The sequence below is a fragment of the Manis pentadactyla genome, chromosome 9 (genome assembly GCF_030020395.1).
Source record: "Manis pentadactyla isolate mManPen7 chromosome 9, mManPen7.hap1, whole genome shotgun sequence".
NCBI classification, from domain to species: domain Eukaryota; kingdom Metazoa; phylum Chordata; class Mammalia; order Pholidota; family Manidae; genus Manis; species Manis pentadactyla.
In genome coordinates this window covers 76,702,953-76,719,048 of record NC_080027.1, presented here as the reverse complement: position 1 = coordinate 76,719,048, position 16,096 = coordinate 76,702,953, and the positions used below count along the sequence as shown (strand labels likewise).

The 16,096-nt window shown below is 37.3% G+C and overlaps 1 protein-coding gene across 6 annotated transcripts in view; it reads right to left on the bottom strand.

Moving 5' to 3' along the window:
• IFTAP (intraflagellar transport associated protein) overlaps positions 1–16,096 on the bottom strand; it is a 70,143-nt gene that overhangs the window by 26,359 nt on the left and 27,688 nt on the right. For 5 of the 6 annotated variants that reach the window (XM_057507563.1, XM_057507564.1, XM_036891841.2 and 2 more), the window contains exon 3: positions 337–494. The exons of the other annotated variant lie outside the window; for it this stretch is intronic. In XM_057507563.1, the coding sequence (XP_057363546.1) occupies positions 337–494 (158 nt within the window). The remainder of the gene's footprint in view (positions 1–336; positions 495–16,096) is intronic. 6 annotated transcript variants of the gene reach the window in all.

The following is a 16,096-nucleotide window of genomic DNA, read 5'->3' as shown; positions in this document are numbered from 1 at the left end:
AAAAAGGAACTCTTTTGTCCCAAATAGAAGACAAACTAAAATACATGGGCAAGTCCAAGAAGAATATGTAGATGGCAATCCCTTAAGAGGTTTTTAACAAAAACTGAGAATAACTAAATAACCATCATAAACTTGGCTGTTGGCTGTTGCAATCATGAAATGTAATGATGGTTTTCAATAAAGTATCCCAATGGCACTCTTTCTAGAATTAGGACTCAGGGTTACTGATCCAATAACTGTCTATGGTTTCTTAAGTTCTTACAATCTCTTTATTTTTAATTTATGAATATTGCTTTTTTTTCTCAGGCTGTTTCAATAAATGTGCTATGGTATTACCTGTTCCTCTTCTGACCACTGCGATGAAGTACAAAGAAAGATGTCTCTCTTTCTAAGATTTTGATCCTTTGGTTCATTTTCACAAATAGGTTTTACTGAAGTAAGTATGTTCTCAGAATAATCAGTTCCAAATGCTCTTCTGTTGGTCCCATTATCCTCTGAAATGGTAAGTTACTAATATTAGAAAATATCCACCACACCCAGTCTAGTTTGTGTTTGAGAATTTTTCTTCCAAACAAAAAGTGCTTTTGAAAGATATCTACAAACTAATTGCTTTAAGCATTAAGTTTATAAGTAAGTAACTTTACAAAGTAAAGGTCACTAAATATCCAACAAATTTATCCATTCACTAAATATTTATAAATATCCAACTAATATTTAATAAGAGCTTACTAAGCAGAAAAAAACTAAAAAAGAAAAGAAAAGAATCCCAGAAGACAAAGAAGAAAAGTTTGCAATAGTACAAGAACCAAGGGTGCATGATGCATTCCAAAACTAGAACTCATCTGCTGCAAATGCCAATAGAAATACAGGAATCAAAAAAAAAAAAACTGTTCTCATCCATAGTCAAAAAAAATCAATAAAGTACAGTATTTGTGAAACTCTTAGACATTACCCTTCTCAATTTTTTCTAAATTTGAGGGTTTTTCATACAGAAGCAGTGTGTGGATGATTTTGGAAAATAGTTAAGAGAAAAAAGTTAAAATCAGAAAATCAGCTATAATCCTAGTAAGTAGAAAGAAAAGCTGCAACAAATTTTTTCACTAGTTATTTTTCTCATCTTTTATCTATGCATCCATATACTTCTAAGAATCAAATGGAATTATACTGTACATATAATTCAACTTGACAATATCTCTTTCCATATTATGAATATTCTTCTGTATAATTTTAATGGTTCTAGAGAATTGCATTGTACATATGTAACATAGTTTATTTAACTAATTCCTATTCTTTTGTACTGAATCTGTGCTCATTCATGATTACCTCCTTATGATAGAGAGTCTAAGGTTAATCCTAAATTAAGAGACTGATAAAACTATGATAACATGATGCCATTAACAGAAATGTGGGGGATAAATCTGAATGAAGCTTTGGCCATGTTGCATTTGAGATACTCATGGAAATTGTGAGGGAAATGTCTCAGAGGCAATTGCAACTGGAGACTGAAATGCAGCTGTAGGTAAATATCTGGTAGTCAATTACACTGGGATCATGTTTTAAGCCTGAAATTATTTTTTATATTATTAGTAATATTAAAATTAATAAAAAGTGTAACATTTATTGAATGTCACTCTTCTACGAGCATCTCATAAATCTCATTTAAGCCTCACAACAACCCTGGAGGTAGGTACTGTTAGTATCCTATCTTACAGGTGAGGAAACCTAGGCCTACAGAAAGATTAAGTAATCTGTTCAAAGTTACACAGCTGGTAAGTAGCCCGGTGTGGATCTGAACCCAGGTGTTTTGACTATGAACCACACTCCTAGCCACAGTGCTAAGCCACTTATATTAATATAACAAATGAAGGGAAAAAGTCCTTAGAGAATAGAAGAATGAAGCAGAAAAAACTAAAAAAGAAAAGAAAAGAATCCCAGAAGACAAAGAAGAAAAGTTTGCAATAGTACAAGAACCAAGGGTGCATGATGCATTCCAAAACTAGAACTCATCTGCTGCAAATGCCAATAGAAATACAGGAATCTAAAAAAAAAAAAAAAAGAAATACAGGAATCTATGTCGGTGATCATTAGAAGAATGATAAAGGGATTCACAAGAGTCCAAGCAGCAGAAATCAATCTATTGTCAGGTTGGAGAATCCTGTTCCATCCCCTTCCAGTACTCTACCCAGGAGAGGTTCCAGAGACACAATGATTCATTTAGGAGCTCCTTAGGCAGACGTTTAATCCAAGTGGTTACAAGACAGCTACCCCAGCAAAGTGGCCATGTTTGTTTCTCTTCAGCTGTTATTTGCATGGCATAAAAATCAGTGAGATTCTAGTTTCTGCAGATCAAAGCCTGGTGGAAGTCCAGTCAGAATCCTTCGTTTGTTTCTGAATACTTCATCATTGGCAGGATGTCTATAGGACACTGACAGAGAAATACTGTTGGAGAGCAAAGGAAAGGTACCCTAGTCTATAATACACTATTAACTCAATAAGCCAGTGGGGAAAACACAAATACTGAAGGCATCACTTTCTCTTTAGAAGGGGTGTATCAGTAAATAACAAGCTCAGGCAACTCTCTCTACCAACTCCTTTCCCAACACCCATGTACTTCTAAATAGTTACTACTGGGAGGTGACCTGTGCCTTCTGCCTCTACAAATCCCTAGGAACTCTGATGTGAAACACCAACCTTGGTGGCAGGGGGACTGAGTAAGGTAATGGGAATGTTCCTAAGAATACTGCCAGAGTAACCAGAACTACAGAAGATGAGATAAGTGAGGAAGAAATGTCCTTAAGACTTTATCCTCTCCAACTTCTTCCTCTTTTATAACCACAGAGATGTCCAAAATCAGTCCAAGGGCAAAGATAAGCAATGGTAGCAGGGTAACAAGATAGGCATGGTAGTGCTTGGAGACAGGAGTTATCTGAGCCATGAAAGGGTTCCTCAAACTTTGGTTCCTCAACAAAATTAACCCAGGAAGACTTCCTGCAGCTACGTGCCCCCCCGTGGTACACTGTCTTATTCAGAGGTGGAATAGTTTCAGTTCTCCCTGCTTATCCTTTAAGTCTAACATGACCTAAGTCTATTATTTACTAGGAAAATACTACTATGCAGCCAGCACACCACCACTGTAATAATTTATTGACTTAATTACTTGAAGAAAAGCACAGTGATGTCTGGGAAGAATGGACATTCCATAAGTACAAGTTTTATTTGTCTTCATAATCACTCAGTGTACTCCTCTGCCATTCCCAATAAACACCCAGGTTATTTGACAGGTAACTAGATGAAACTGCTTCAAACTCACAAAATACAACGAACTCCCAGCCTTTGATGCTGACATTGAACTCTTGCTGGGGTCTCAGATCTACAAAATTCCTTGTTCACTCCTTTATATCTTCCTCCTTTCATAAACATAAATTTTTCATTTTAAAAATACTGGTATCTTCAGAAAAAGAACGTGTTCTCTCTCTGACTGAATCTACAGTTTAAGCCCCCTTCCTAAACCTTGAAAGTAGTTTCACAAAAATGCATATTATATCACACCAAAGACCCAGAAGGGCCTCTTATAAAGGTTTCCATCTTTAAAAAAAAAAAAGCAAGTAATAAGCCTCTTGGCAGAATGAGATAGGAAAAAGTTCTTTTTCAATATGATAATGTCAAAATGGCAGATGCTGGCACAGCCCAGACTCCGAAGTGGCCTAAAGCCTGACTAGAGAGCCAGATGCTACTTCCCAGAGTTACCCTGGTGGCGGTCCGTACGTGCCACCCAAGTGTTCGTCTCGTCTTCTTCTGTTTCTGTTTTTCATCAGAGTCCTTTGCTACCCTTTCATCTTATCCCTAATGTTTCTTGCTTTGAAATAAGTGTCAGACATAATACACTTTAGAAATCTAACAGCAATATTTCAGAGAACAAGTAGGTTATTGAGACCTGAAAGAGTGCTTCTTTGGGCATTTCTGAGTCAAAACTTCAATACAGATGAAACAAAGGTTTTTTTCCTAAAGGTTTTTAGAGGTTTCATTATTCTGAAGCAATGGAATTTCAATTTTCTTTTGATACCAGACAAGCTTCCAACAGATCTATCTCCCTTACAAGGCCACCAACTATACCTACAGTGTCTAATATCAGGCCAAAGAAAAGCGTTACACTCCTCAAAAAGGGTGAAACTACTGATGCCTTGATAAATTAAACACTAATTACAGTATTATGTGTCTTCCAGATGAAAGTGATCACTGTGGGAAAACTTGATTTCGAAACTTCTTAAAAATTCAAATTCATCCATACAAAAGCCAGACTAGACTAGACTCCACATGCTGAGATGCACCAGCAGACTTGTGGGAGAGTTTTCACAGATCCATACAACCAAAATCAGAATTCACCACCAAATCCTGACAGCGACCTCTGAGTGTCTGTTCTTCTACACCATGGTCAATGGCAACATAAATCAAGAGCAAGTTTCCAGTTGCAAAGAAATATTGACTATTTGCTAGAAGGAAAGAAAATTCACGGTGGGGGGTGGGGGGAATCTCGTGCAACCCTGGATAGTTGCAAAAAGCCTTCTGCAAAGAAAACAGGGGATAAGCAATCATGCTTATAACAAGGTTGGGTACTTTGAAAGTCAGGTGGTGATTTTCCCATTATACTCCTAGCCTGGAGCAATGTTTCTCTGGACAATTATATCTGCTCTTGATTTGTCCAGCCAAACTACTTCACTCCACTGCTTCTTGATCACACGCTCCTTGGTATCTGGCCTCCCCTGGAGCAATAGTCGTTAGGATTAAATAAGCAATTTAAAAACCAATCAATCATAAATCAGAATAAATCCAAAGAAGCTAAATTCAGCAGACAAATGTTTTGTCTAAATTCCCTTTGCAGTGCTCTGAATTCCAACTGTTTTATGTTCTTCTTTTGAAAGGGCACAGGGAGGAGAGGATTACCTCAGCCTCACCAGTCAGGAATAATTGTGCTTTCCCCAAGGCTGAATGATAATTGACTCATTATTCACAGTCATAGCTCTGAAGCTGCCAAGACACAAATGTACAGCCCTGGACCAGAAATATGTGTGTCAAAAGCTCAAGATGAGGGACTCAATAGCAATAAGTTGAAATTTTTGAAATGTCCAGTACTAGGCACTTACAGAGAGAAAAATATGAAGTGAGTGTAAAGTTGCTGAAGTTTATTTTCAGAAAGAAAATCTGAGAGGTGGCTGAGTTATACAACACATTCAACTCAAAAGTTATATTCTGGGTATCAACTAGTGCAAGATCACAAAGATGGGTAAAAGCCAGCCCTTACAGAGTTTCAAGACTAAGGTGTTGAGCCAGGTATGCACACCAGCAAAACAGAACACGACAGTAGACAGTAAAAGGGGGTACAAAGTTAGAGGATGTAAAATCACAATTGGTTTGAGAGGATCACTAAAGGCTTCATATAGAAATGGGGTGTCTGACCTGGGCTTGAAAGACAGTGTCAGTGGGTGGGCCTTGTGAGGAGGTTATCCCATAAAGGGAAAATGTGTGAGCTGAGGCCCCAAGGTGGGAAAGTCTGAGGCCTGAGGAAGCCTCACAAAGTGTTCCAAGAAGCACACATTTAGTGATACGTGGAAGGGTTGATGTTTGGAGGACCTGACAAAAACTATAGTTCCTCTAGGCCCTTGGAAGTCAAGAAGATGACATGGGTAGAATGGAGCAGAGTTGGGTACCAGAGGTAGAAAGTAGAGCTAGTGTAGTGATCCAAGTGAAAAGTAAAGGGAGCCTCAGCAATGAATTTAAGGAAGGCAAAAGGAGCTCAAAAACTGAGTTTTTTTTGCACATTTCTAAAACAGAAATAAAGACACTATCTCCAAGTACTGTTTCCTCCCTCTGGACATCTCAGAATATTCACCTTGTTTTTGCACTGCAATCTGTATTATTCTTTTAATTTGGCAGGCCCTAGGTAACTTTCTTTTTAACATCTCTGTGATGGTGGAAGTAGATAAAATAGGATGCTTGCAACCTGTCAAATGGATTACACTTTGGAGCAAAGAGGACACACATATCAACCCCATAAGATAAGATCACTTTCCCAACTGAATGGGCCAAGGCCACAGAAGGGAGGTGGCCCAACATGGGAGCAGTGCAGCATATTTGAGCTCAACTTCCCTTAGCTCCCAGAATCCTTAACAGGGCAACAGCTGCTGGTGACACTGTTTACGCAAGGCAGGTTCTTGTTGCATCCAAGAAGTTCCTTTCTTTTTGAATCACCATCCTTAACTACTTAAAACTTTCACGTCTATGCACAATGATGTATTTTCTTACTAGGAAACATTTACAAACAGGACTCTCCTAGTTCTTGAGCCCAATCCAGAGTCACAAGGCAATATGCTCATCCATTGTCTATCTCTTCTCACTAAAATGTAAGCCTAAGGAGGACAGGGACCTCATTATCAGGAGCTTATTCACAGTTCCTGAAAGGGAAAATATTCATTCTCCACTCCAAAGAACAGGTGACAATTAAGACTCATGCAGAACCTAGATTCCTACTCAACACTTCATCCAGCGAGCTGTGGGCTTAACCCTATGCTAGACCAGAAGACTAGAGGAGGAGTTGAGGAAGCTGTAAGACATGCCCTCTGCCTATGAGAAACATAATTTACTCCCTTAAAACTTTTACTCACCCAAAGGCATAACATTTTGCATATCTTTCAGCCAGCTTCCATGTCTAAGAATTTATCTGAAAGAAATAGTTACGTATTTGGGCAAAGATTTCACTACAAAGCCAAAAATGTCTAATCTCTTCCCTTGAAAATTTTTACTTAATCAAGGCCTTAAATTTTTGCATATCTTTGAACCAGCATCTCCGTGTGTAAAAATTTATCTAAAGATGATAAATAAGAAGGGTGCAAAGATAATAAATAAGAAGGGTGGCAACCAGAAAAAAATGTTCAAGGGCCAAAGGCCTCACAAGGACCAAGAATGCTATCTGTAGGTGGAGGTCTGTACCACCTCCATGCCCTCTGACCTCAGCTCCCACTCCCCTCACTGTTGCTCATGCCACTCCTGCCACACTGGTCTCCTCACTGTTCCTCAACCAGGCCAGGCACTGGTTGTTCTCTTCACCTCAAAAGTGTTTCTCTTGAGTATTCACAGGCCTAACTGCCTTACTTCCTTCCAACAGTCATTAAAGTTTACCTCCCCAAGAAAGCAGATCACCCACATAAAAAAAAACCAGAGCCCCATACCAACAATCATGATCCCCACGCCCTGCTCTGTTATCTTTCTTTTCCAGAGTACTTACTATCTTCTAACACAGATGTTTCTCTTATTTATTAAGTTTATTGTTTGTTGTCTATCTCCCCATTCTAGGATGCAAATTTCCTGAAGGTAATCATCTTTGTCTCTTTTGTTCCCTTATATGAGCAGAGCTTGGCACATAGTAGATGTTCAGTAAACACTTATTGAATGAACGAGGAGGTGCAATGTAGCATCATCTATAACACCAAACATTGGAACTAAGTGTCCAACAAAAAAAAAAAAGATGGTTAAATAAATTATTGCACAGTCACACAACTGAATACTATGCAGTCATCAAAAATACTGTAAAATAATCATATTTATTGATTGGGGAGACACTCATAATATAGTATGAAAAAAGAAAATTACAAAAAGTATATAGTATGATCACACTTTTCGAAGTAACTATAATAAATTTTCTGAATATATAAATGAATGAAAATACTAGGTTAGGTTGAGCCTGTACTATAATTCAGGCACTGTTAATATAAAAAATATATATTTATGTGTGTGTTTTTATATATATTATTATTTAATAATAATTCTATGAGGTAGAAGTTATTATATCCATTTTACAGATGATAAAACTGAAGCTAAGAGATTTTAAATAACTTCTCCAAGACCACCTAGTGAGAAAGTAGCAGAACTCAAGAGTCAAATCCTGGTTGTCTCCAAGTCCCATGTTCTTAACTAATAATTTTATATATATATAATTTATAAAACAGAAAAATTCAAGAAGAATGTATATATCCATGGTTTATCTCTAAGACAGGATTATGATTTTATTAGTTAGGTAATTGGATGTAGCTTTGCCTACATGAAAACAAAGTAGCCATAGCTTAAACAAGATGGAAGTTTATCTCTCATCCAATAGTACAGATGTCAATTATTCAGGACAATATTGTCGTTCTGCACCACGGAGTCATTCTGTGAATCCAGGCTCCTTCTATATTTCAGCTCTGCCATCCCTAGGCCACCACCCTTCTCCACATAGTCCAGAATGGTGCACGACTGTGACTCTTGCTTCATGCCAGAGGATAAAGAAAGAGAAGAATGGGTGTACTTTTATTCCCCTCTGCTATTAGTGAAGGCTTCAAGGAGGTACCAAAATAGAACAGCTCAAACAAGAATTTTCTTTCTCTGTCATGTAACAGTTTAGGACAAGTAGGCAGGCTCCATTCCATGAGATGACCCAGGGATTCAGGCAGGAGTGGTGTTCTGGCATCCTTAGCACATTTCCATCTCTTTGTCTAAGGATAGCACAGACTTAGTCAAATGGCTACACCAAATTGCAAGAAGACTGGGAAATGTAGTCTATTCTGAGTGGCCACGGAGTAGCTGAAAATTTACTGCTATAGAAAAAGTATGTTTTGTTTTCCTGTGTGCGTGTTGGTGCCTCTCTGTATTTTCTAGTTTTCCTACTATGAACAAAAAAATAAATTTTTATTTGAAGAGGTAAAAAGTATTTTCTCTAATTTCTAATCCTTTTTCCTCTTCTAATCCTCAATCTAGAGAGAATACCTACATGTATCTCCTTTCTTTCTTAAAAAGGTCTTTCCTGGATATAGTAGAAAGAAAAAATATGTATGCATGTATAATATTTTACATTTACATTTTTTATATTATAGACTCAAGATTCCTTCAGTGTTTAATTTTGAAGTCCCTCTTTTAAATCATAGTTACCCTAATCATAAAATTTTACTCTTGAAAAAGCCCTTAAAAGTACTTTCATGTGTAAAATATATAGCAGAAAAGGCACCAAAAGCATCAAAATTATTAGAGGACCATTTCCTAGAAATACATGCAACAAGATGTCTCCCTAGCCCAAAAGTCTCTTGTCTGTCTCATTGCCAGGTCTCCCAAGTCTCTTGCCTATAACTTGCACATAGCAAAATGCTTATAAAGAACACAGTTCTTAAAGTAACAATAGAGGTAGCCATGAGAGTTCCTTGTGATGGAATGACTGGCTATACACACAGGCACTATAATCCTTCAGACTTGCAAACAGGTCTAAACCAAAGCCCACCCTTAAATTCTGTAAGCTATTACATCCTAGCCTCTGTATCAGAGATCAGAAAGATCACAGTAAAATTAATCCTGTAACTTTACATCACACGTCTCATTGTCAAAGTGCCTTTTAAATAATATAAAATGGTGACATTAAACAGAAAGTTATGTTTTAAGTAAAAGAATTATTCTTACCCTTTGGGTAGAGGGTGTGGACAAATGCATGAAACCCTATTCCTAGAAAAATGCAGTATGTACAGAATTTGGGGGAATTCATGTATCTCACTATATCCCCTCCTTGATCTCATGTAGAGCATATTTCTCAAAACTGGTCTGAAAGTCAAAGTTTCTGGGCTGTATAATAGCACTACTGAATCATAATTTGGGGATTAATCCCCAAGAATCTGCATTTTAATAAGCATTTCCCAGGTGATCTTCATATATACTTAAAGTAAGAGTCCCAAATAAAGACTTCATGGAGTAGAATCTAAAAATTGAGAATGAAAAAAGTGGTATCTGGTATCTTATCTTTGTCAAAGCAATTAAATACCTTTGCCTAAAGGTTATGCATAAACATATTATTTAGTACATCCACCAGAGGCCAGTGTAGGATAATTCCCTGAACTGTGGCATCACATTATACAAACACACTGTACATAGACGCTATTCAATATATACTACACACAATTAGTTTTAAGTACTTTGTGGAATAGCAAGTAGACAACTAATACTGTAGAAAATATTTTAAATTTTTTATATTGTACATTCAAGATTTCTTTAATATTTAACCTTGATGTTCCTCTCTTAAATCATAAATAGTCTCCATAAACATAAAGCTTTACACTTGAATAAATCTTTAAAACTTACGTATATTTCATCTGATTCTCACCACAACCATATGGGACATACTGAGCAGGCAGAATTATCCCTGATTTACAGACTCAGAGAGTGGCAGGCCTGTAGTCTCAAAGAATTAATAAACGCTTGGACCAGGTCTTCTGAATCCTAAGCTTGAATGGAACCCGTTCCATTACCCTGGCTCTGCCACAGCAAAATGAGAAATAAAAGGGTAGTATACCAAACTCTTCATAAAATGAAATCCCACCAACCTAAAAAATTTTCCTTCATCCTCACATCTTGCCCTTCTGCCTGCCTGCACAAAGATGTATTGACTTAAGACAACCTTTTTATTCCAAAAGGTTGGAGAAAGTTAGAGGGAGTAATTTTTCCATCTCTTTTTCAAATAAGTGCTCCTTAAGAGTTTTCAAACTTTATGAGGTAGAATAACATCTTTTGCACAAATCTGTAATAATCTAGGACTCGTACATTGGCATACAACAGTATGGCAATGCAATAGCAGACTTAAGTTGTATATGTCTTCCACATTCCCTCATTTTGGCACTCCAGGACATCTTGCATAACATTTAAAAAAAAAGCAGTCTGAAAATCCACTGTTCTAATCATTCTTATCACTCTTTTCTTAACTCATGCAAAGGTGTTCATTCAATCTAAAATCAAGACCCCCAAACCAAAAGCAATATTATGAATAGTTTTACCAGCACTATGTTGGGTAGTTAACATTGCCTTACCAATCAACCTTTAACTATACTGTCTGTAAATGTATAGATTGCTACAGTGACTTCACACATCTAGAGCATTTGGAACGCCCAGAACACAGAAATAAATAAGAACGACATACCAGAGCGAGGACCCTGTCTCATTTATCTAGTATTCCCAGATTCTAGCTCAATGCTTAGAACATACCAGGAACCCAGTCAATATCGAAATGACCTCAATGTTAGCAAGAACTGGACTGACATTATAATTAGGGACTAAACCCAATACCCAAAAATTAAACGACTGGCTACAAGTCACACAAATCCTAAGTTATGGAGAAGGGTGGAAAAAAGAAAATATGGTACTTGATTCCCAGTTGCTTTTTCCTAACCAGCAATTCATACACTATAAAAACTAATGCAAAAACAGGATAAGTCCAGAAAACACATGAAAATGACATAGCGATTCTTCCCAGTGCTGCAAGAAAAGTGAGCTAAGTGGTATCACTTAAATCTATCTCATCTGGAATGAATCCAAGTAGAAATTTAAAAAACACTAAAAAAAATTTTCAAACTAGACAGACTGTGGTTTGATTTGCATATAAGAAAGATATGTTTGGGTAAGATCAAGTTTCCTGTTTGTAACCCTTTGGGTTTAGCTGACCATTTCAAAGAAAATATTATTGTTCTATGGCTGAAAGAACATTTCACTGAAACCATCCAGATTTGAATAGGTGCTCATTTAATTGAATCAAAGGATGCAAACTTATGACCACCTCAGTTTCAAGTCAAGTCATTTACTCTTTTCCTTCAAGTATAACAACACATTTAACAACGAGTAAAAAGAATGTCTCAAGTTACACAGAAGTACATATAAAACAAATGAGCATCCACTTAATACTGTTTAAATGTGCTAATTAAAGGCTGAGAGTGACTATCTTAAAAGTTGATCTGGCCACTAGCAGTTCTGTGTTTTGTACAAGTTCAAGATTCCATTTGCCAATACAAGTTCATCTCTTTAACTTAAATGTACACAAAATTATACTACATAGAATAGATACATTCTCTCTCATATATACATAAGTTCAAAAGATATAGAGAATCAAGGAAAATTATTTTCATTTGTACACAAACCAAGTTTTAACACTTCTTAATCTTACTTCACTGAGAAAGCACACTAGAAAAGATATTTATTGTGACAAAATACTATGCATTAGAAACACCACCAAAAATAAATTTAATGATTACAATCCAAAATGTTGTAAATACTTAAATACTTTGCTTTCCTGATCCAATTACACCTAAACTAAAACACAGAAAACAAATTATTTTATATATGGACCAAATATTCCTTTGGGGAATATGAATTATAACAATTGTAGCTAAGGATTTATGCTAATATATCTAAGACAAAATGGCTCAATCAACTCAAAATTTGAAGAAGGAAATTTCTGTCTGCAACTGAACCAGCAGTTTTCTGTGTTTTATTATTTGTCAATTTGTTCCCTAACTGCAATGATTTAGTCATCACAAAAGAAATAGAGGAAATAAATGAAAATTGCTTAATTACGGTTTACAGATGTTCCCCAAAGACAAAGAACAGGTTAATGCTACTGCTGGAGATTCTACCATAGGACTCCACCATATAAATTAATTTACTTCCTTCAATACTTTTTCCTCCTTCAGTATTCTATGTAATATTTTATATTGTTTTGATAAGGAAGCCACATACAGATAGCTACTGAATTTATTATGATCAACATAAAACCATAAACTTTTTTTCTTCTCTTTTTATTCTTTTCAGCAATACCAAAAAAAAAAAATCAATAAAAAGCTTTAAAATAACACTGCTTCTTTATTCTCTCCCTTGGGATGCCAGATTAATTAGGCTTTTTTAAAATTGCCAAGTTGCTTTTAGAAGCAAGTTTTCATATGATGCCTTCTACAAATTTCTCTTCAGGTTAACATCTCTAAGTCTTAAGTTAAAGTAAGATTATTGCTTTTTTGCTATGTTATTTTCAAATGTGTGCTTTGCTGTTAAACTCACACTTGCAGAAGTCCTTCCCAAGTTGCCTTTTTTTCTTACTGTGGCCAACTAAAAAAAGAAAACAGAAAGACACTGCAAATGGCCTGTGAACTAAAAACACCACGCAATATTCAGTAGGGAATTAAATGACTGATAACAGTGCAGAAAATGTGGCTTAAGTGCCACCTGGAAGCACAAAGCTGGTCAGATCGTTTTCAACTTCCTCTGTAGGGTAATCTGCCAGTTGCAAGGGTATCAAAACAATGTTAAACCCGCTGGTGTCTATCTAATACTCAACAGAAAACAACTGTAAAAGGCGACACAGCAAATATTATTTTTTCTTGTTGTGTTTTCTTTTATATGCTCTACTGAAATGTCTTTCCTGCTCTGAAATTGGTAAGAGGACCAGCTGCTTTTTATACTTTTCTGTGTGGTATTTTTCTAAAGCAGATTTTAAATTCATTCTTCAGATTGGGAAAAGACTCTTGTATGCCTATGGAAGTTTAAAGATGCATTTCTAACATTCAAATTCAAAATAGCTTTGGGGACCAAAACGATATGTCAGCTTTGGAAATGTGTTGTTTTATGTGCTGTCAGCACTTTCATTTTTAATTACATTTTTTAGAAGTTGTCAAGTGTGAGTAGTGATATTCCTTTGGCTGAACTGACAACTCAAAATTTATCACTCCAGAAGTGTAAACCAAATCCCAGCCCAAGAGTCTTAAGCTCTTGACAGAATATACCCTCAATAAGAAAAAAATAAAAGGCTCCTGAAATGAAAACTGTGTAACTCTGAACATGTCACTTGGCCCCTTGTCTCCCAGGCAAGGCAAGATACTTAAGACTCATCTTTGACTTTCTTCTCCCTAATCCCCTGTCACTGCCGGTTACCAAGTGCTGTCATCCCTCCACTTGCAGGGTCTCATCAGCCCTCGTGCCTTCCATTTTCTCCTCCACTGCCCTACATCCACATACATAAGACCCTCCTGTTTCTCTGTAGTATCTTTTATTTTCTTTTTATTTCATTTATTCAACAAGAATTTATTAAGCATCTACTCATTCTACATTCCCACTGATTGCTTTAAGCACTAGAGTAATAACAGTTAACAAAAACCAGCCGTCATGGAGCTCACACTCTGGGAAAGACAGAATAATTATGTTTTGAGGTGATGCATCCATTCTTATGGCTCCTATTACCTACATGCCAATCACTCCAAAATCGTGCAAAGAACTGCCCGATTCTGTAAGGAAGGCAGAAAAGGAAAGTGGCTCAGTGTGGCTTTGGAGCCACACTGAATAGGCCCATAACCAATTCCACCACTAATTAGCAAGTCTATTAGGGCTGCCATAACAAAACAACACAGACCAGGTGGCTTAAACAACACAAATTTATTTTCTCACAGGTCTGGAGGCTAGAAGTCCAAGATCAGGGTGTTGGCTGGGCTGGCTTCCCTGAGGCCTCTCTCCTTCCCTGAAAGATGGCCACCTTCAGGTGCATCTTCCCAATGCCTTTTCTCTGTGTGTGCACACACATGGCATTCCTCTCTCTTCTTACAAATACAGCACTCATACTGGATTAGGACCCCACCCTCATGACCTAGCTTAACCTTAATTACCTCTTTAAAGGCTCTATCTCCAAATACAGTCACTGGCGGTTAGGGCTTCCCCGGATAAATTTTGAGAAGGCACAGTTCAGTCCACAGCAGTGATACCTGACCTTAAACCTTGGTTTCCTCATCTATTTAAGTTGGGAATAATAAAAATAATAAAAACTAAAATGTAAACAAAAAAAAATATTCACTAGGTTATTATAAGAATTAATTGAGATGATCCAGGTAAAGTGTTAAGCATAATTCTTAGTCCTTAATAAATGTTAGCTGCTTATCAGTAATAATATTAGACCAGTTTTCTTACAATCCCACAGTTCCAGATATTTCTGTGGAAGAGGTCTAGTGGTACAGAGGAGGGTCAGATGTCTGGAGTTTGAATCCTTGATGAGATCTAAGGCAACTTGTTAATCTACAATGACTTTCAGTTCTCTGAGCTATAAAAAAGAATAGTTACAGCTATTTCTTTGCATCTTTGTGACATTACATAAGTTACTCAAAATAAATGCTTAGTGGGACGGCCCCTGGCTAAGCGGCATGACGGGGTTTTGGGCAAATTGGGCAAGGGCACAAAGTAACCACTTACCCCTTCTCACCGAGAAAGAACAGGAGAAAGGGTGGTTGAAGGACAAAGTGAGGATTAAAGATGGTGGCGTGAGAGGTGAGACAGAGACTTCCTCCTAAAACCAAAGTCTATTTTTGCCATTGGTTCTAAATGTTCTTCTGTGAAGCTCTTTTGCATTTGTCTTTATACCATGACTTCAGATGCTGTTTCTTAAAAGCCTTAAGTAGATAAAAACAGTCAATGAAGTTTATAAGAATAAATAATATTTACTAAGTCATGAAAAAAAACCACAGTGGTGGAAAGAGGAGCAGAGGATAAAAGATGGCAGCATGAGAGGTGAGACAGAGGCTTCCTCCTAAAACTGCTTATAATATAAAAATATAATTAATACAACTAACCCTGAGAGAGTAACAGGAAAGAGGATGGCACCAGATGGCACACACCTGGAGAAAAGAGCAGACCTCATGGAACAGGGTAATGTACCAAAGCTGTGGCCCAGTGGGACCCAAGCCCTTCCCCCACCCGAGCTCACTGGTGAGAGGAAGAGAAACTGAGCACGGAGGGAGTGGAAGCCAGGGACTGATGAATACCTAGCTCCGGAGATCTGCTCTGGGAGCACAAACCTACATTTCATGGTGCTTTCATCATATTCTTGTGATTACGGGGTTGGAAAGCTACGACAGGCAGAGTTCCTGGGGAGACTGGGATTCCGGCCACTTCTGGAAAGCAGGGATCCATATCCGGTTGCTTTGGGACAAAAGCTTATACCTGTGTGCTCAGACCACTGGTTCAGGCAGTGGAGACAGGCACAGCAGCTGGGAAGCAGGAAACAGCTTTTTCCTCTCCCCAGGCACCAATACCGCTCCCCTATGAGCCCCAACATTGTTTAAGGGGCTGAGCAGCTCCAGATAGTAGAGCTTCTGGACACAAGAGGGCTCCATTCACAAATATGAAACACCAAAGGAACCTGGTACAGAGTAAAATTAATAGAACCCCTGAGAAAGATGACATGGACCTCATAACTCTTCCTGAAAGGCAGTTCAAAATAAAAACAATTAAC